General features: G+C 37.4%; 2 protein-coding genes across 2 annotated transcripts; both read right to left on the bottom strand.

Annotated features, from left to right (window-relative positions):
* Window positions 1–423: 423 nt before the first annotated feature.
* On the bottom strand, window positions 424–7,622 carry LOC150079497 (uncharacterized). The gene is made up of 5 exons (XM_090382441.1): window positions 7,410–7,622; window positions 2,976–3,208; window positions 2,415–2,583; window positions 1,305–1,433; window positions 424–1,185 (listed from the first exon to the last, which is right to left on the bottom strand). Exons 1-5 carry the CDS (start codon window positions 7,504–7,506, stop codon window positions 605–607), a joined length of 1,209 nt encoding a protein of 402 aa, XP_090238567.1. The 5' UTR covers window positions 7,507–7,622; the 3' UTR covers window positions 424–604.
* Window positions 7,623–16,076: 8,454 nt separating this feature from the next.
* LOC150079498 (uncharacterized) lies at window positions 16,077–19,550 on the bottom strand. The gene is made up of 6 exons (XM_090383090.1): window positions 19,429–19,550; window positions 19,121–19,353; window positions 18,545–18,710; window positions 17,271–17,402; window positions 16,988–17,165; window positions 16,077–16,434 (listed from the first exon to the last, which is right to left on the bottom strand). The coding sequence occupies exons 1-6, from the start codon at window positions 19,541–19,543 to the stop codon at window positions 16,077–16,079; spliced, it is 1,182 nt and encodes a 393-aa protein (XP_090239216.1). The 5' UTR covers window positions 19,544–19,550.
* Window positions 19,551–21,210: the final 1,660 nt, after the last annotated feature.

The following is a 21,210-nucleotide window of genomic DNA, read 5'->3' on the forward strand; positions in this document are numbered from 1 at the left end:
AAAAAACAACGTTTAATATTGCTAAAACGGTTACAGGAAAACTTAACTTTTGTTCTTTTCCGCATTTATGATTCACCATTTGAAAGAGCAGTGCAGCCAACTAGTCCAAAATAAAAGCAAGAAAATAATTGTAAATAAGTTTGGTGAATGGAACTGTACTCCGTTTTAAATAAGCTGATGAAGAGCGAAACATTATTGAAACTGCTTGTTGTACTTTGCTAATAAAACAAATAAATAAAAAGTGCACAATTTTGAGGTAGTGTGTTTTGAAATTATTCTACTTAAATAATCAACTTATTTAGAAATTTTTCAGCGTATTTTTATTTACAATAAAACCACTCCATTACATTCTCGATAAACACAGACAGTTCCATCTACAGTACAAAATATAAGAAGTGCAACAAAAGAAATAGAAACATTGATAAAAAATTATTGGCTTAGAAATATTGACTAGCTTTTCATTGTAGTATTTACATCTTTGAGAAAGTGTCAGTACAGTTCAGTAGTCGACAGAACTGAGAAACGCCATCGTTTGTCCACTAAAGGCTTCGTTCTAGAAAACGTATCACATATTTCTACTCTTCTTCGATGACCCTCATCGGGATTACTTTGAATATGGAGGGGTAGGTGGTGGATAAAGATCGGAAAAATTATTACCATTTGCTGGATTGTAGGTTGGTTGAGTTGTCGGAGGATGTCCACTAGCAACTGGATTGTAAGCTGGTTGAGTTGTTGGAGGATATCCACTAGCAACTGGATTATAGACTGGTTGAGCTGCAGGAGGATATTCACTAGCAACTGCTGACCCGTAGCCTGGTTGAATTATAGGTGGATATCCACTATCAGCTGCTGGTTTGTAAACTGGTTGAGTTACAGGAGGATAACCACTTGCAACTGCTGACACGTAGCCTGGCTGAGTTACAGGTGGATATCCACTAGCAGCTGCTGATTTAAAGCCTGCTTGATTTATTGAAGTGAATCCAGAAGCAATAGGCTGCACAGTACTCACAGAGCCGTATGTCACAGGTGAACATTGAATTGGATTTGTCACAAAGCCGGTTTGTACTGTATGACCCAACCTACGGCGCCTCCAACAGATTCCAACTATGATGATTATGCCTATGACAAGAAGTACAGCAAAAGACAATCCAGCAATGAATAATCTGCGATTTTGAGAATAATAACCTGTAGAAAAGAAACAAAAGAACAATAATTACTTTGATAGTTAGAACTAAAGTAAATTTATGCGAACTTCGATATTTGTCATATATAATCAGATTTATGATTTGACAATTACTACTTACTGCAGCCACCCCCACCTTCGTAGGATTCGTCAGAAAGATCTCCACAGTTGTTGTGTCCATCGCATATTAATCCCTTCCAGATACATTTACTGTTTCGGCATTGAAATCTGTCACTGGCACTGCAGTCAGCTGAAAAATAATATCAGATCTCAGATTCGATGCTATACATCAGAAATAAGGGTTTCAATCGCTGTTTTATCAGAGACTGAAGCCCACATAAAATGTATGCAAACAGGAAAAATAACACTAAAAACCTGTGAATACAAAATTCTTGAAATAAGAAGGGCATGGCTTCCATATAAAAAGGTATAAATGGGAATAAAATAAACTTGAAACTGAAAATGCGAATTCTTTTCAAAATAAAATGTTGATAATATTTAAATATTAAATAACCATATTCAAAAGAAGAAATAAAATTTAATTATAAACGTGAAGTTAAAATCAGGAAATATAAAATACTGAACCATGAACTAAATAGTAGTTGTGCAATGAAATGTTTCAATTTACAGAGAATAAATTTAAACTATGGAGAACTGATAACAAAAAATGAAGTTATAAGATCATTGGCCTACTGAATTTTTATAATCATTAATTAAAGCTGTTAAGTTTATAAAAGGTACCAAATTAAATTCATCAATGAGTCTACATATTACTCATAATGGACCAAACCTACCATATTCTTTTTGTAAAATTCATTGTAAATAATCTGTGTTGTCGGGTGTCTTCGAAAGAAACATGTATATGTATGGTCTGTAAAGTCACCTCTGCAGTTAGGGGATAGTGTAAAGTTGGGGGACAGTCAATTAGTTTGTTTCGATACTGCTATGATGCAACGTTTTTCTAATTTGTGATCCAACAAAGATTCCTTCTTTGAGTTTTTCATCACTTAATTTTGGATTTCCTTTAACTGGACTAGTCGGTCGAAGAATGCACGACATTGATGCCTCATAGCCTTAATGGCTTTTAAGCAAAAATAAAAAAGAAAAAACAATCAGTGGTGGTCATAAGAACAAGTGAAGAACTTATAGGATGTGGTCCCTGAATGCCAGTTGAAGAACCCTGTTACAAGATCTGTGAAATAATGCGAAGTGAAAAAATGTTAAAACTTACTTTCGGAATATGCTGTAAAAACTATCTCGAATCCAATCCGATACTTGATCCAGCCACCTAATTCAGTGTAATAAATAAGCTTAATGTTACCGTTGGCATAGTAAGAGATGTTCTCATTGAACGAGAATTGATAATGACAGAGAGTAAATGAAGATTCCCCAGCTACAATCTATAAATTAAGAAAAATCGAATTTTTTAAAAAAATTATCACTTAGTTTTTTTGGTTCATAATAATTAACACTTTTCTACGAACTGCGTAATATATAATAATACAATACAATAAAGTTTAATTTTAAATAAAATGGAATTACAATCAAAAAGAGAAATTGTTAAACAATTCAAGTTCTTTGGCAATAAATTAAAGAACCATTAAGTCTACAGTTGTAATTATTTTTAATAAAAGAGATATGTGAATTGAATCAAAAGGTTTATTCAGGTCTCAAACTGTCTACAATATGATGGTACCCTAAAAGTGTCCCAACCTCAAGTTTGAAAACCACTATTTCAAAGAAGTAAAATTATTATGTGATTCAAAAATGAAAACAAAACTTGATATTTTACCGTTAAGCTATTTCTGCATTTTCCAGAGGAGTCATCAAAATCGATATTTTTTATGGAAACAACAACTCCATAGCCTGGTGGGGGCTGTATGATTACGGTGCAGTTCCTTCCAGGTTCGTAGGCGTCCTTTCTTTGCGGTCTCATAATTAATGACGACTTTCGTCCATTTTCAGGTATCTCAAGAACAATTGGATGGAGGTTTGATGGTTCAGTACATCCCTGCTCAAGGTACACTAAAAATTATTAAACCAAAATTGATTACTAACAGTAAGCCGAAAGCCATCATTAAGGAGTAATTTAATGTGGCATAATTCATTTATTTTGACTGATTGGTCTATTTTTAATGATTTTGAGAATAGAAAAAACCGAAGAAAAAAATTTATCTTAGAAATCTGTATTTAAAAAATAGTTTGTAGAATTTTATTGCGGGATTATATTTATGTTTTTATGTTTATCTTTTTTATTTTTAACTTTTCTATGTTTATCTTCAACAATTTCTCCTCCACTTTCCTCTCAGTTATTACAAAATCATCTAGCTCACTGCCAGAGTTTAATTCACCTCAGAGAGGGAAATGCTAGAGGTGAATTAAACTCTGGCAGTGAGCTGGATGATTTTGTAATAACTGAGAGGAGAGTGGAGGAGAAATTGTTGAAGATAAACATAAAATAGGCACCCGGGGTGGACGGAATCTATCCAGTTATATTAAAGGAGGCAGCAAAGGAAGTAAGCAAACCCTTAGCCATAATTATGAGAGCTTCTTTGGACTCAGGAGAGGTACCCACAGACTGGAGATGTGCAAATGTGTCCCCAATTCACAAAGGAGGCTCAAAGGCTCACCCAAGTAATTATACACCTGTGAGTTTTACTTCTGTTCCAGGAAAATTAATGGAGGCACTAGTTAAAGAAGCACTGCAGGATCATTTAGACAAGACTTCAGTTATAGCTCGGACACAGCATGGTTTTGTTAAGGGGAAGTCTTGCCTGACCAATTTGATTGGATACTATGATGTGGTCACAAAGGAACTGGATGCAGGGAATAACTTTGATATTATATATTTGGATTTAAAGGCTTTTGATACTGTTGCACATGGAAGACTGCTGCACAAATTGTAGCAGTGCGGCATTGGAGGCAAATTGCTGCTTAGGATAAAGGGATGGTTGAGTGGGAGAAGACAGAGAGCGTAATCAACGGACACTGCTCTTCGTGGACTAATATTATTAGTTGAGTCGCTCAGGGTTCAATGTTCGGTCCATTGTTGTTTACTGTATTTACAAATGATATTGATGATGGTATATCAAGCTAAATGTCCAAGTTTGCAGACGATACGAAGGTTGGCAGGGTTGTTAAGGACACTACTGACGCTACGCTGCTGCAACTGGATCTGGAAAGGTTGAGCAGATGGGCTGAGAAGTGGAAAATGAAGTTTAACATTGACAAATATAAAGTACTACATATGGGAAACAGTAACCCCAGAGCAACGTATGAATTCTGTGATACTACACTGACAGTGATAGAGAACGAAAAGGTCATGGAGGTAATTGTGCGGGCAGATGTGAAGTTCTCTGAGCAGTGCAGACGGGCTGCAAGAGTAGCTCATGGTGTCTTGCCAATGATATACAGGAAGTTTTCTAGCAGGGATAAGGAGGTGATTATCCCCTTGTATGCACATCTGGAGGCCTCATTTTAAGAAGGATGTAGAACTGTTGGAACGAGTACAGAGAAGGGCAACAAGATTAGTGAAGGGAACAAAGGGTTGCTCTTACGAAGAAAGGCTTAAATTTTGAAAATTACAGTGTCTGGAGACTAGGCACCTGCGAGGTGATCTGATTGAGGTGTATAAGGCCCTGAATAGTTTGAGCAGGCTCAATGATGATGGGATTCTTCCTCTTGCTCAGAATAATCACCTGATAGGGCATAAATTCAAAATGAGGAAAGAGAGATGCAGGATAGATGTGCGGAGTTTGCCTTTAGCCAGGGGGTAGTTGGTTGGTGGAACAGACTTCCATCCTTTGTTGTGGAAGTTGATAGCCTAAATAAATTTAAGGCTGAGCTAGACAGGTATTTGGAAAGAACGGAGGGGTGAAATGGGAGCGTTTTTTTTTTTTTTTTGTTTTTTGGCTTTCTTGCATCATATGCCTCTACTAATGCTAATGCTAATAAAAATTGAATTGCATTTGAATTATAATACAATTATCTTGCAGATACAATTAAAATGGAATTTAAATATTAAATCTGAGTCACCATAACAAAACAAAAATATTGATAGTTAGTAATGGCGACATGGTGCAAGAAAGCCTATGGCTTATGCGGCACCAGCCAAAAAAAAAAAAAAAACCGATTAAAACAATGAAAAAAATAAATAATAATTAATAAAAGAAAAGGAAATTAAACCTATCATCCTATGCGCTTCCCTCACCCGAAGGTACTATCCAGAGGACCTTTGAATTTCCCCAAACTGCAGCCTCTACCACCCATGTAGGCAACTTATTCCAGTAATTTATAACTCGCTGGCAAAAATAAAACTTCCTGCAGTCCAATCTAAACATTTCCCCCGTAACTTGAATTTATGTCCCCTAGTTCTAGCATCATTTATAATCGTGAAAATTTTGTCCTCATTCATTTTACTGATGCCTCTCAGAGCCTTAAACACCTCAATCAAATCTCCTCTAAGGTGTCTAGTTTCCAAACTCTGCAACCCACATTTTCGAAGTCTTTCTTCATAAGGACGCCCTTCTGCCGATCTCACCAGGCGAGTTACCCGTCTTTGCACCCTTTCAAGAAGCTCGATGTCTTTCTTTAGGTGCGGTCTCCATACTTGAACACAGTATTCCAAGTGTGGTCTAACAAAAGCCTTATATAATGGAATTACCATGTCCCTATCTCTACTTGCAAAAGTTGGATAGATCATCGATAGGACACCATGGGCCTTCCTTGAAACCTGTTTACAATGCTCAGAGAATTTCATGTCTGACCGTATCGTAACACCCAAGTCCCTTTCCTCCAGTACTGGGTTTAGTTGAACTCCACCAAGTGAATAAGTTATTTTGGGATTACTGTTTCCCAGGTGTAATACCTTACACTTTGTTGGATTAAAGCATAGCTGCCATTTTTCTGACCATTCCTGAAGTCTATCTAGGTCTCGCTGAAGAAGCTCAGCTTGACAGTGATCATTAACTACTCTACCAATTTTAATATCATCTGCAAATTTAGACATCACGCCCTCTATCCCTTCATCGATATCGTTTATGAAAATTAAAAACAACAGTGGTCCTAATACTGATCCTTGGGGAACCCCACTTCTTACATCAACCCAATCTGAGGAATAGCCATTTATCACAACCCTCTGCCTCCTGCCCTGAAGCCATCCTGATATCCATCTAAGGATTTTCCCAGTAATTCCAACCTGTTCCTGCTTATAAAGCAACCGCTCATGTGGGACTGAGTCAAAAGCTTTGCTGAAATCTAAATAAACAATGTCGAAATTATTCCTTAAATCCAACTCGTGAGTGATCCTTTCAAAATAGCAAACCAGTTTTGTTAAACATGATTTTCCCTTTACAAAACCATGCTGAGTATCCTTGAGAATTTCAATTCGATCCAAATGATCCTGAATTCCACCCTTGATCATTGCCTCCATGATTTTCCCTACTACTGAAGTCAGACTGACAGGTCGATAATTTCCCACTTCACTCTTACAGCCACCCTTATGTATGGGAGATACATTGCCACTTTTCCAATCCAAGGGAATCTCCCCAGAGTCTAGTGATGTTCGTATAATTAGCCCCAATGGTTCAATGCACTCACTTGCAGCCATATAGTTCGATATATATAGCTGAAATCGAATGCGAATCCCATATGTGGTGGCCATAAAGTCCTGTACCGGTTTTAATTTTTGATAACTAAAGCTATACAAATGATAGAATCATATAGTAAAAATTATAAGAAAGTTCAACTCTTAAAGTTCAAGTCTTAACAATTGAAGAAAACGTTTTCTTCAATTGTTTCCCATTTGGCACTATTCAATATCTGCAAATAAAAGACCTGAGAAAATATAAAAACAACAAAAGAAAAATCAGATTTACATGGATGAAATTCTTATATAAAATACTTTAAGACTTGAACTTTCATATAATTTTTACTAAATGGTTCTATCGTTTGTCTAACTTTAATTATTAAAATTTAAAACCGGTGCAGGACTTATAACAACCCTGGATAAATTAAGAATTGCCGCGGTGGTGTGTATCAGATTATTTTGAGCAAAGACTCCATCCCATAATACTTTTAAATTCGTAATATTCAAAGAATTAATCTTAATTTTATGATAAAAAATAACTGGTAATAAGTTGTCTAGGTATCACTCTCAAACATTTAATGCAAATCCAAGAGGGCTGTTAAACAGGGAGAAAACTGTAGCAATGTGAGCATAACTTACCTGTTTCATAAGTTTCAAATCCATGTATAGTACGTAACATCAACAATAAAATACAACATCCAGAAATTAAATAAACCAATGCTTTGGATATTCCCATGTTTTTTGGCAGTTGTAATTTCAGAAACTGTACCGAACTGCTATTAGATTAATCGAGTTTATCCACAATAAGTGAAAACGTTATATAAATAAATATCACGCATGTAGTTTCTCTGATGGCGCTGAAGGAAGTGATTTGTTGCCAAAGCAACTTTCGCATGCGTTCAGTTTATTGATTCAATCAAATGACGTTATTTCAAAGTACGGTACACTCTTTGAACAGAGACAGCACAAACGTTTCAGAGTTCCCTTTAAAAGGGGGGGGGGGACAAAGCATTGAACATCCTGTTTACTACTGGCCAACTTTCTATAATGGCTAATCAGTGAGTCAATCAGTATACGCACAAACGAAGCAGTTGAAACAAAAAGGTCAGTAAAATATGTTATTGAATAATTAGAAAATTATTTAATACAACTTATACATTCTTAATTAACTTTGATTTCATTTAAATATATTATATAAATTTATAAATTACATTCATTGTCTAATAATAATTTTCTTTTAATGATTCGAAATAATAAATCGCTTTTATATTTAATATTATTCCCGATAATTTTCAGGATTCCTCTAGCGGCATTTGTAGACTGATCACACATTTACAGTATAAAGATAAGGTGGATTTTCAAAGGAAGGAAGGCACAAGTTTGTTTTTGTAAAATTTGTTCAATAGGGTGCTTAATGTAGAGTGGATAAACGGGTTGATAAGATATGAAACTTTATTTCTTGGATGTTGCATTTGTCTCAGAAATTACTGCGTGAGGCTTTCCTTCACGTTTAGGCTACCTGCATATACTGTGTAGATTGTAATGAATCCGGGTGGTTCTGTAATATCACTCAAATCTTGTTAGTAGTTTGTCTGTTCCCTAATTAAAAGAAAATGAATTTTTCCTTTTTCCGTATAGTTAAGTTAACCAAACAAACTATTTTATTGATCTGATGGAAAAATTTTCTATCACAAAAATACTCTTCGTAATAAATAATTCTCAAGTTAAAGGGCCCATGAAATCGCCTTTTTTTCTTGTATTGTTTTCGGTTTGCTTGTTTCTCTGGAAGTAAAACCCAGGTTTTGAGGTGTGGTGAGCTGAATGTTGACGCTGATCGAATCATTGTAAATCGTAAGAGATAGGAATAGTTCGTGAAGTCTCAGTTTGAGTACGCCTCATCATTTTTTTGTTGTGCAAAAGGTTTTAATTACCACACAATCTGTGGTAATTAACTTCTTTTATAAAAAACCCTTCCTATTTTTCCTGATAATGTAGCATTCCCCTGCTTGCTAGATTCTTATAGCATTTTTCCACAACGCTCAGTTAGTCGATTTCACGCGATGGTCGAATGATAATTCCTCCTAAAAACTTTGGTTTTTCATCCAGAAAACAGCAAACCCACCGAAAAATACAAGCAAATACTGACACAATATATAGATACCACATAGCCTTAGTTTCTTTGGCGCTTAACATACACCTAACCTAACACCTAAACCTAAACATGATTTCTCCTACCACTGAAGTGAAACTGACAGGTATGTACTTGAGACCACTTCACTCTTAGAATCTCCTTTGTGCATCTTGTCGTGGTTTAAACTGTTATAATCTCCTTTCCTGAAATTAAAACCATGGTTTTCTTTAACAATTGCGAACTCTCTTCTTATCACCCAAATTAGAACTTCTTGATCATTGCCTGTTAATGATTCCTGTACTGTGAGCCACATCATGTCATTTGGTTTGTGAGTTTTGAATCAGGTTTAGAATATTCTTTCTCCTAATACTTTCTCTAACATGCTGATACAAATAACAATCATCTAGTATTTAATAATGTATTTTAAAATATTGTCCACCCTGGCGAGCTTCTTTCTCACTTTTTCTAATTAATTAGGTACTGTTGTTGTTGTAATAAGGTTTTAAGAACATCAGCGACTAAGGCCATATTTTTCCGTATATGCTGTACGTAAATTGCACGTATTCTGTGGTCGATTTTCTGTTTGCTGGATTAAAAATCCGAGTTTCTGGAAAGAAAAAAAAAACACCATGCTGTCCCCGTGTGAGATCGATTAACTCAGACACGTTGTGAAAAAACGTCCAATAAAAATTCCTCACGTCAGCAGCGGAACTCGAACTCAGTTCTTTTCCACCCGTTGAAGGACGGACGACGATTCTACCAACTGTACTACCCACAAGAGCTCAATATGAGCAAATTGAAATCATCCAAAATAGGAAACTTACACTTGCTCGCGAATTCCATCTGCATTTAGAGACTCTCTTAGTCCCCTTCACAATATTTTTGTCTGTAGATTACTCCCACTCTCATTTTACCTTTGCATCCAACTTTGCTTTCACAACACACAGATTCTACGCTGAGGTGCGTAGCTTCTGGATCTGCAAAAGTTCTTTTCTTACCAGAATGCTTTTGATAAGAAGTGTGACCCCACCACCCCTTCTGTTTTCCGCTATGTTTCCTAAATACATGGTACATACCTATTATGAAATCCATCATTCCTATACCTGGCTGGCACCATATTTTCTTTAGCCCTATTATGTTAGCATTTCTTGCCCTAACCAGGAGTTCAAATTCTCTCATTTTATTCACGGTACTCCTGACACTAACTGTATACGCAGTTCAGGCTAAGTATGTTTGCTTGTTTCCCAACCAACATCTCGTTGGTCTGAAAGATCATTATCGGTCATTTCTTGTCAATATAAAGCTTGCAGCTACATACTAGAATTCTTGAGACATGCAAGCGTTATTTGACCCATACCATCAGTTAAATGCCTATCTATAATACTTCTTTCCCCACCCAAACTAGGACTTACCTTAATCTCTAAGTCCTCCAGAATGACATCGGCAAAGACCCTTACACCTATTGTCCAGTCTCCGGATACAATTGAACGCGCAGGCCACGATCCCAAAAGCCTCGCAGAGTGCATGATGTCTTGAGTTAATCCACTCATTGTGACTGCCAACTGTAAAAAACCTCTTTTTTTCATTAAGATTGTTTTATTCTTAAAATCAAGTGTTTTTTTTATGATATTTTAATAAAATTTAAGCCCTTGTTGAAGTAAGAGTAATTCAAGATAAATTAAAATATTTATTTGAGTCACTACGATTTAATATCTTCTTTCCATATATAGGCTCCAGGGCAGCCATATTGTTTCGCAAACTGACTGCGGCTTAATATCATAATGGGGATCTCAGAACCGGGGAGAATTTAGGTATTGAGAAAGAAAGGAAATTACACACTGCCACAAAAATAACTCCATTGCATAGACATAGACATACACGTGCGGTATAACAAAACAATATTTGACTCATTAATTCAAGGTTATTACGATGGTCTTATTCTTTTAGTTTGGAAGAATAATTACAAACCAGCACTGCTACGAACACACTGTATACAGAGTTTTGATAACAAATTACATCCTGAAAGGTGTCCTACTTTCAGGAGCGATTCAGGACCTGAAAACAATGAAAACAGTTCATATAAACACGTATATACGTAATTCTGAAGTTAAGCAGCTATACCTGTTTTAAATGTTAAAAAATGATGATGAAGTTTTCGATTGTTCAAGTTTAGTTCGTTGCCGATTTGGATCATTCTCCAGAGAGATATAATGTTGACTGCTAGTATGACACATAATTCAAACAGTAAATTTAAAAATAAATTGGCTTATTTGATTGTTTGGCATTATTATGTACAAAATCTACAATTCAAAACTGGTTTATAAGATAACATGCGTTAAATATACACGGTCCAGTAAAATCATTATGACCACCTACCGCACAGTGAGTATGTCCTCTCCTTGCCACCACATCTGCGCCATACGTACACTTGTGTTGAAATACAGCAACATTGTAAATGTCAGAAAAGTGTTGCGTGTTCTATATGTAAAGCATTGCGTTGGGTTTGTTGTCGTGTTCTGGAATTTGGCAGAATGGCACCCTAGTTGGACCCTACGTTGCCCAGACACGTAGAGGCGACCAGGGATACGCTATCTGAATACCGATGAAACCAAATAAAGAAAAGAAAAGAACAGGAAAGACAAAAGATAGTAGAAGAAGAAAGAAGTAGTAGAGGGAAACAAATTCAGTACAGAACTTGAATCATCACAAATCAGTAAGTCCATGTATCCTAAAGTATAAACAAAACAGTCTCTGTCCTGCTCCTGACCAACTTCAGAGTGTTCCGGAAGAATGGACACAAAATGATTCGAACAGAATGGGACGAAGAATGATTCATTATATGAACATTCCTGATAAGAGTGTCCGCTCCTTGCACAATGAGAACAGATTATCTCCTTTATATAACGACGTCCGAACACCCTTACACTACGAGAATTTGTTTAGTTCTTCCTTGAATTTATTCACACCATCCCCAAAAATCAACCACCCGCTGGCTGAAGGCAAACTTCGCACATCCATTCTGCGACCACCCTTCCTCAACTTGAATTTATGCGCCCTCATATGTGTAGTCTCAGCAAGTGGAAGAATTCCATTAACATTCGGCTTACTCAATCCATTCAAGGCCTTAAACACCTCAATCAGATAACCCGCAGGTGCCTGGTCTCGAGATGCTGCAATTCGCAGAACTGAAGCCTTTCCAGGTAAGTGCGAGCACCCTTTTGTTCATTTCACCAATCTGGTTGCCCTTCTTTGCATCCGTTCCAACAGACCTATATCCTTCCTAAAGTGAGGCCTCCAGACGTGTATACAATACTTTAGATGCGGCCTAACCATGGCTTTGTATAAAGGGATATCACCTTCTTAGCCCTCGTGGGTAGCTCAGTTGGTAGAATCGCTGTCCTCCGCACACCGGGTGGAAAAGACCTGAGTTCTAGTCCCGTCGATGAGGTGAGGAATTTTTATGGGTCTTTTTTACAAAGTGGCTGAGTTAGTGGTCTCAGGCAAGGGTAACATGGTTTCTTCTCCTGGAAACTCGGAGTTTCGTCCAGAAAACTCAAACATTAAGCCTTATATACCTTCATCAAGGTATATCCATAGCAGTAACTTGCCCTTAATAGCAGTAACTTGCTCCAGTTTATACAGTAGTCTTTTATGCGCAACAGTATCAAAAGCTTCCTTAAATCCAAGTATATAATATCAAAATTATTTTTTGCATCCAGCTCCTTGGTGACTGCATCATAGTAACCTATCAGATTTGTAAGATAAGACCGCTGCTTAACAAATCCATGCAGTGACGGCAGTATAACTGCATTCCTGTCCAGAAGGTCCTGCATTACTTCTTTAACGGGACTATAATTACTTATATCATCTTTTGATCCTCCTTTGTGAATTGCCGACACATTCACACATTTCCAGTCCATAGCAATCTCGGCTGAATCAAAGGATGATCCCATAATTATGGCTAAGGGTTTACTCACCTCCTTTGCTGCGTCCTTTAATATGATTGGACAGATCCCATCCACCCAAGGGGCCTTTATATAATTGAATAATTTCTCTTTCATTTTCCTTTGTGAATGCAGGTGCAAAATATCTATTCAATATATCAACAATCTGAGTAGGACCATCAACAGTTAACCCATTGATATAAAGTGACCAAATGGAATTCAACCCCTTCATTCTATTGTTAATGTAAACAAAAGTATTTGCTGCTCTTCTTTGCATTCTTCGACAGAGAATTCTCATAATCTGCCTTAGCTTGCCTGACCTTCTTTGTGACTTGATTACAGACTAATTTATAGGCTTCTGTGTCAACTGATAATTTAGATGCATCCCATGCACTTTTCTTCTGTACCGAATAGTCTCAATAGTTCATCTCACACCCATTTTGGTCTAAACCTTGATCAGTATTTCTTAGTTGATATGAAAAGCCTAGTAGCTTCCAAAATTAATTCCATGAATGCTTCCCATTTAGAATTTTCTTTTGGTAACATCGTCAGTTGATCTCACTATATAAAATTTAAAAACGATCTGAGACCACTCTAATCACCTTTACGAAAGCAAACAGCCCTTCCCTTTACCCCTGATGGCAGTTACATCTTTAAGTAAATCGTAAATCCTACATCAGCACAGTGTGATAACTACCACCTGGTGGTTCCTTTATCTGCAAATTCCTGATGCATGCGTCATCACTGCTGATAATCAGATCAAGAGTATTACTCCCTCTGGTTGCCTCCCGAACATGCTGATATAGAAAACAATCATCCAATAAATCCACAAAAGTCTTGATAGTGTGTAAGTGACCGACCCACAAATTCCAGTCAATATCTGGAAAGTTAAAATCACCCATTATAAGACACTCTGATTTACTGGCTCACTCTATTTCTCTCTAGAACTGTTTGGTATACTCATCGTTAAGCACATAACACACTTTTACTCTGATTTTTTTTTGTTTTCTCAGTGCTTATATCACTCCAGACTGACAGAGCATTGCACTGGTCACCCATGTTGACTGGGTGCCTTAGTTTTAATGTGCTTCTTAACTAAGAGCATAACCCCTCTTGTCCTATCTAACCTTTCTGTATATATTGTACTCCCCATATTCGAACTCAGCATCAGTTAAGTCTGAGTGACACCATCTCTCTCTGCTATTCCTACAATGTCTGCATTTGATTACTTAAATCAATACTTAAATACATCAAATTTATTTACAATGATCTCCTACATATTCGTACATGTTTCTAGCATTATTATAAATGCAAGTGTGTACATGAACACGTTCTCACTCTTAGTTACCCTTACATAGCCCATGTATTCACTGGTTCCAATGCTTAGAGAGATCTAAATTTTGTAAACGTACATCGAATTCAAGCAACTGAACATTTGTATACATACCAAACTCCTTACTCCTCCTGATTTCCAATGAACGTAGCGATAACTCGGATTCGTCCAACAGAATACGCTGAAGGACTCTGACATTGCAGAATATATGTTGACATTGCAGAATATATGTTCCTAGGACTGAGTCCCACAAATCTGCGAGCCTGTGGAAGATCCTGACACCGCATTTGTCAATCCACATAATCCCAAAGATGTTCTATGGGATTCATGTTCGGTGAATTCGGTTGTCACGGTAGCAGAATTCACCTTCATGTTCGGTCAACCACTCTCCAACAACACCGGTAACTTGGCAGAGCCCAACATCCTGCTGGAAAACATCTGCACCATCGGGAAGACAGTCACTACGAAAGGGTGACCTGATCAGCCACAATGAATAAAAACTTTAGAGTTACCCGAAAGCCAACTAATCTGCCGATGAGTAAAATGGCCATAAATTGTTGGTTTTCTCTGCCAGTTTCACTGTTTTGCTCGAAGAAAAAACACGAGTTTCCGGAGGAAAAACCTTGTTGTCCCAGCTTTGCGAGCGAATAACTCAACCAACGAGTTAAAAAAAAAAAAAACCATAAAAGTTCCTCGCGTCATTTCCAAGAATTTGAACTCGGGTCTTTTCCAACCGGTGTGGGGAGGACGGCAATTATAACCACTGTGCTATCCGCGAGGACAAGGGATAAGGAGTTTTTAGCAGTTAGAGTGCAGTATAGGGATATGAGGTCTCCAAGAGATTTTGGGATAAACATTCCTAGAGACTGTTTCTCTTGGACCGAAACATCGAAGCAATCCTTTTCCGCAATTTGTCGCTGTCCACGTGGCATAGCAGGAAAAAGGCAACCGCTCGTCAATGACCCGATGAAGGCTGTTCAGATGCAAATTTTAGTCGTAGTTGGCGATGGATGGCCGTAAGCCATCCATCGACTTGACTGGGCACATAATTCTGCAACCATAAGGCGGCCGGCTGTCTTCTGGTTAAAGTCCATGGTTAGTCGTTCCACCGTCTATGTGCTTATATCAGGCGGGACCAGAGTTATCGATTAAGCGTGGGGGCACCCGCCATTAGCTCGGCGTTTGCTGCTCTGTTCGCTTTCCGTCCACTCTTGGAACAGCTTAATTATGGCACTCCTCGAAAAGCCCAAAGGATTCCTAGTTTTCGTAATACTGCCACCCTTCAACCGCTACCCGACAACCATCCTTTTTTGGAAGTCCGTCAGATCACGTCCCTTGACTCTGTCCATCATTTGCCCAAGTGCTTCGCATGACCGCATGCCACGAACCAGCAGATTAAATTTACCGGTATTCACCATGACCCGCGTGCCAATTGGCAAGAAGAAATGGCCAACTGCCAAAACACTGGGATATTACTAATGTTTTGACAGGACAGTGTATAACATAATAAAATTGGATTTAATAGAAGCATATTATTCATTCTGATTAAATATATTAATTTGATCAAAACCCCGTTGATGTATTGGTGGAATGTTCTTGTAGAATGAATGTAATATTATCTACGCTCAGCTGAAAAACCTTCTGTTTTAAGAGGAACCCTTCATGCATTTCCTGATAGCAATGTACCTTACTTCACCACAGTTGCAAGGAATTTTTCAAAATATTGTTATTTATTAAAATAACGCATTCCATAACATTCCCAAAAATCAAAGTCAGTTCTATGAATAAATGACTCAATTCTCAAAAAGAGGGAGAAAATATGTATTTATTATGGTATTTTTAGATCTCCCAGAAATACATTCGAAGAATCGGAACACTTCTTCTTCGACAAATAGAGATTACTCTGAATATGGATGTGGGGGTGTTGGATTTGGATCCGTTGAATTGTTATCAGTTCCTGAATTAGACGAGGTTTCATTTGGAGGAGGACATTCATTGCCAGTTGTTGATCTATAGGCTGGTAGTGCTAGAGGATATCTACCAGCAGCTGCTGGTTTGTCTGGATGATTTATAAAAGTAAGATCACCTGGTTTAGGCAGCATCGCATCTACAGACCCTATGTCATAGGCGCACACTGAACTGGATTCGTCACAGAGAAGCTGGTTTTTATTATCTGATCCTTCATGTGCCGTCTTCAGCTGATTCCGATTACGATGATTATTCAAGCAACGAACTATCTGGGACTTTGAAGGGCATCTAATGCGGTAAAAGAAGAATGACAGATTAGAACAGTAGCAATAAACATAACATGAGAGAGTCTGTAAGTCACAAAGTAAGGGAAAAAAGAAGCAAGAAGAAAATTGACCCTGGCATAGTGTGGTATAATTGAACACGATGGCCAAAAATATTTTTATGCGCTTCTGCCATCCGTTTATCATATTATGGATTGTTATTAAAACGTCATCTATTCACCAATTACATTTTCAACCATTTCATGAAAGTGTGTGATGAATTTTGTATGTCCACCGCTTTCAACCTGATTCAAACTTTCCAGAGTGCAATAGAAGCATCCCGATTCGATACCAACAAAGAAATTTAAAGCTGGGGAAGAGAGTCAATAGGAAAAGTAAAATGTTTTCTGGAAGTGTCAAAATAAGTGGAATATTAGCTCTTGCTTCCTTTTTTTAATCTCCCTTTGTTTTTAACTTATTTAATGACTCCTCTTATAAATTTATGGTGAATTCAGTAGCTTTCGCATACAAAATCCCTCACATACGTAATCGCACATAAATAATAACATCTCACGTACATAATCTGATCCTTACGATGTCTTTTACATATCACTTTGTACAGCCATACAAAGTGTACTAAGAGAAAAATTATACCAAATGATACTGCAGCAGTTGTTCCTCCGAAACTGTAGACAGGAGGATGAGTTGTGTGTCCCAAGTGCTTCCATAAAGACTTCTCAGTTCCATATTGACTTTCTGTTGAAGAAAACAAAAGAACATTGGATAACATGAGTTTAGTGCTAATGGTATTTGTGTTATTTCATATCCATAGCCAGATTAATGTTTGGATTTATTACTTACTGCACACGCCACCATCACTTGAAGATGATTCATCAGAAATGTCGCCACAGTTGTTGTGCCCGTCGCATGTTAATCCTTTCCAGATACATTTCTTGTTTTGGCATTGAAATCTGTCGTTGGCTTTGCAGTCAGCTGAAAATTAATAGCAGATCTCAGAATAGAAAGATTAAGTAAGAAATTGGTAATAAATACGAAACTGTGTCTCTTTTCGTTATGCATGTTATAATTATGGAACAGATTTAAACAAGAACCATAGGACCATTACTTGAAGTGACTGAAGAGGGACTATCAGGTAACGATCAATCATCAAGTATTGCGAAAGCGAAAAAGACGAGACAGAAAGTACGCATAAATGGACGTTCCTCAGAGTGTAGAAGTGGAATCCCTAAGAGATTAGTTCTGGAGCCACTGCTGTTTCTAATCTTCCTTAATGACAATTGCCCTTTCACTCCCCTGGTGAAGGAGCAATTGTCAATCTTTGCTGATGATTTACATCGGCATCAGGCCATTTATCTTAATTTATGCATTTGGAGAACAGAAATCCAGGAGTTACTTAAAAGCTGGTGGGAAAAGAGCTAAAAGTGGTTAGGGTGGATGAATTCTTAGCGGTTATGGTAGGATCAGATATGAAATTTACGATGCATTGTAAACAGACGGGTAAAAAGGCACATGGTGTCCGGTCTATGATTTACAGAACCTTCGCAAAGAGGAAAAACGATGCCATTGTCGATTTTTATGAGAAGATGGCGAGATTGCATTTAGGTCGCATTATTTGTTTTCAGGTGTGGGAAGCACACACGAAGAAAGACAGAGTTTCTAGCTAGGATCAAAGAAAGGCAAACAAAGTGTGTGGGATGCTAATCGATGTCCATTTAAAGAATGGACATCGATTAGCGATTAGTGTGGTGCGCTATGATCAGAAAACCTATGGATAGGATTTCCACTTAATGGAAGATCATTCAATATACAGGAGTAAAAAGTGTATATAAAAAAATGCGAACCTTTGGGGACACCAGCATTACTGTATTAGAAGACTGAGAACCGTCTACAATCACCCGCAAAGACCGGTCGCAGAAAAAACTTGTTACCTAACTGCAAAAAACAGTTGGCTACCCATCAGATAGGAAGGTTGATTAGAAGACCATTAGGCCAAGTGTGATCAATGGCCTTATCATTGTCAAAGCAACTTGAATTTCATCGAAATTTTCCATCAAATTGTAATATAAACAAAGCAAAATACAAAACCAATGCAAAGTGCAGAGATAAACACTTACTTTCGGAATATGCGGTATAAGTTAACTGGAATCCATCTGAGTTCTGAGGCCGTGAGTATGGTGCAGTGCAATAAATAAGTTTCAGGTCACCGTTGGTGGAGTAAGAAATCCTCTCATCGGGTGAATCCTCGTAATAACAGAGAGTAGACGAGGATTCCCCGATAATCTATGAATAAACAAAAGCCGTAAGTTTTAAATTAATCACATTTGGTTTTTACTAATCGACACGCGTTTAAACATGTTATGGAATTCTTGATATTATTTGTCTAAGACAATAACTTAAATTTTTTTTAAAATTTGTTTCGTTTTCATACATTAACTCATAAAATCAGTTTAGATTTTTCCATATTTAGTTTTTAATTCAAAAAATAGTAATGGAGATTGATAAATTAAATCATCTCAAAGATAGTCAAATTTTGTTCACAGATATTTGCTGTATCCAGATGGGGCTGTCGTGGAAGATTCAAACAACCGTTTCTATCGGTGCTTTTCGGTACACCATCTAGAAAAATTCGCATTATGCAACGAAAAACTAATATTTTGAAATTAACTAATTGATTGAAGATGTTTTTTTACCATTAAATTATCCAGGCATCTTGATCCAAAAAAGTCGATTCTTCTTATGGAAATAAGAACTCCGTAGCCCCCAGGAGGTCTTAGAATTAGAGTACAGTTCTTTGCAGTTTGGTAGATTCTTGTTCTTTGCGGCCTCATAATTCCTGCTGACATCCGTCCATTTGCAGATATGTTATAAACAATTGGGAAATCGTCGAATGTTTGATACCCACTACATCGGTCTTCAAGGTACACTAAAAATGGGAGATATCTGGTTAATTAGTAGCGTCAAAGAGAAAATAATTGAGGATGATCAACGTGGTACTTACCTATATCATAATCTTCGTACTTATAATGAAACGTTTGACCCTGGATGTCTGGTGAAGACAACAATAAGATACAACATCCATAAGTTATATAAATCCATCTGTTTAGTCTTCCCATATTTTGATGTAATCATAATTTTCGGAAACTGTACTGAACTGTACACTTGTACTACTATTACTGCTACTATTCTTTCCAGAGTGAATATTAAATACGCAGTTTCTATGATAGTACAGGTGGAAACAACGATTGCGTATAAATTTCACAAGCACAGTGTACAGGCGAAATTATATTTAGAAGTAGAGTACAATTTTTGATAGAACAATACTTTTAATTTCGTTTCAGGAATTATATAAATAAATTTACAAACTGTGTTATTCGTGGTTTAAAATTAATTTATTTTTATTAATTATAGATAATTAATTAATAACGTATAAAGATTATTCCCGAGAGCTTTTTACTCCTTCTAGCTGCAGTTGTACAATTCACGCATTTGCAGTAAACAGAGAGCAGGAAGTTTAACTGAAAGAAAGATACTGTATTATTAGTCACGTAAATCATACTTAACTAAAGGGCGTAACGTACAGTGGTTAAATACACTGAATGGCCACTTTATTAAGCACACTTACCTAATGGCTGTTGGTGGTGATTGTTTTAGGAGCATCAGCAACTTAGGCCATATTTCTCAGTTGAAAATTATTTCTGTACAATCTTGTGTTCATGGGCCGATTTCACATTGGAAAACACAAAATGACTCACGGAGAAAACCCTACTCCATCTTCGGTACAGCCCTGATTGAAGATGTCTTTAGAAATTCCTCCAGGCATTCACGGGAGTGGGGCCCCTACCTCTCTAAGTGACAGTAGAGAAACCAATTTACTGTTACTGAGGGCCCAGCTGCCTAATAGTGGATAGGTTAGATTAGGCTAGGACAGCCTCAGAAGAGTCTGGATTTATTCTTGCATTTACTCGAACTGTCAATTGCTTCTTGCAGTTGCGCAAACTGGTTGGTAGCAAAGGTTCTCTAATGAGCTCGTTTCACCTCATCCTACAGATGCTCAAATAGACCTCAGTTTAGTTGAGTATCTGGTGACTTGACAGTACACCGCAATAGGCTGAATTCACTCTCGTGTTCCTAGAACCAGTTCTGTACAATTCTGCCCTTGTGGAGTGGCGCATTATCCTGTTAGAAGAAACCCTTTGCAGATGGATTCACTACAAGCATTAAAGGTAACGCCTGGTCAGAAAAAATATCCAGATAATCTGTGGCATCTACACAGAGTGATCACTGAATTACAATGACCCCTATGAAAACTGAATACGATCTGTTGGCCACGTGACGTACGAGAGTGCGGAGTTAGTCGACCTACGTAGCACAGATAAGGTGCCAGTGGTTCAGTAGGTAGTAAAATTCTGAGCGTGATGAGTAAAAGGAAGGATTTACCGGACTTTGATAAAGGACAGATTGTGGGAGCTCAACGATCCGACGGCAAAACTGCAAGACGTTAGAAGACTGGAAGGAGGTGTGCTAGTCGGATGAGTCACGTTATTTACTTCACACCGTGGATGGTCGTGTACGAATTGGCGTCAACAACATTAGGCTCTTGATTCATCATGCATGGTTTCAAAAGCGAAGGCCGATGGAGGCGGTTGTATGGTGTGGAGCATGTTTCACTGGCAGGAACTTGGACCCCTGGTGCATGTGGAACAACGCACAGATCATGCTTGAGATGAGTTATGAGTTAGATTACAAAAAGTGGTTGACTTTTAGGCAAGGCACAAATAAA

The sequence above is a fragment of the Mastigoproctus giganteus genome, chromosome 10 (genome assembly GCF_048544385.1).
Source record: "Mastigoproctus giganteus isolate SK-2022 chromosome 10, ASM4854438v1, whole genome shotgun sequence".
Lineage (NCBI taxonomy): Eukaryota > Metazoa > Arthropoda > Arachnida > Uropygi > Thelyphonidae > Mastigoproctus > Mastigoproctus giganteus.

Coding starts and splice junctions, on each gene's coding strand:
- LOC150079498 (XM_090383090.1), bottom strand. CDS start 19,543: ATGGGAAGACTAAACAGATGGATTTATATAACTTATGGATGTTGTATC. Junction 19,354..19,428: donor GTACGAAGATTATGATATAG/GTAAGTACCACG, acceptor TCCCATTTTTAG/TGTACCTTGAAGACCGATGT. Junction 18,711..19,120: donor GATGCCTGGATAATTTAATG/GTAAAAAAACAT, acceptor GTTTATTCATAG/ATTATCGGGGAATCCTCGTC.
- LOC150079497 (XM_090382441.1), bottom strand. CDS start 7,506: ATGGGAATATCCAAAGCATTGGTTTATTTAATTTCTGGATGTTGTATT. Junction 3,209..7,409: donor ATTTGAAACTTATGAAACAG/GTAAGTTATGCT, acceptor AATAATTTTTAG/TGTACCTTGAGCAGGGATGT. Junction 2,584..2,975: donor AATGCAGAAATAGCTTAACG/GTAAAATATCAA, acceptor CTTAATTTATAG/ATTGTAGCTGGGGAATCTTC.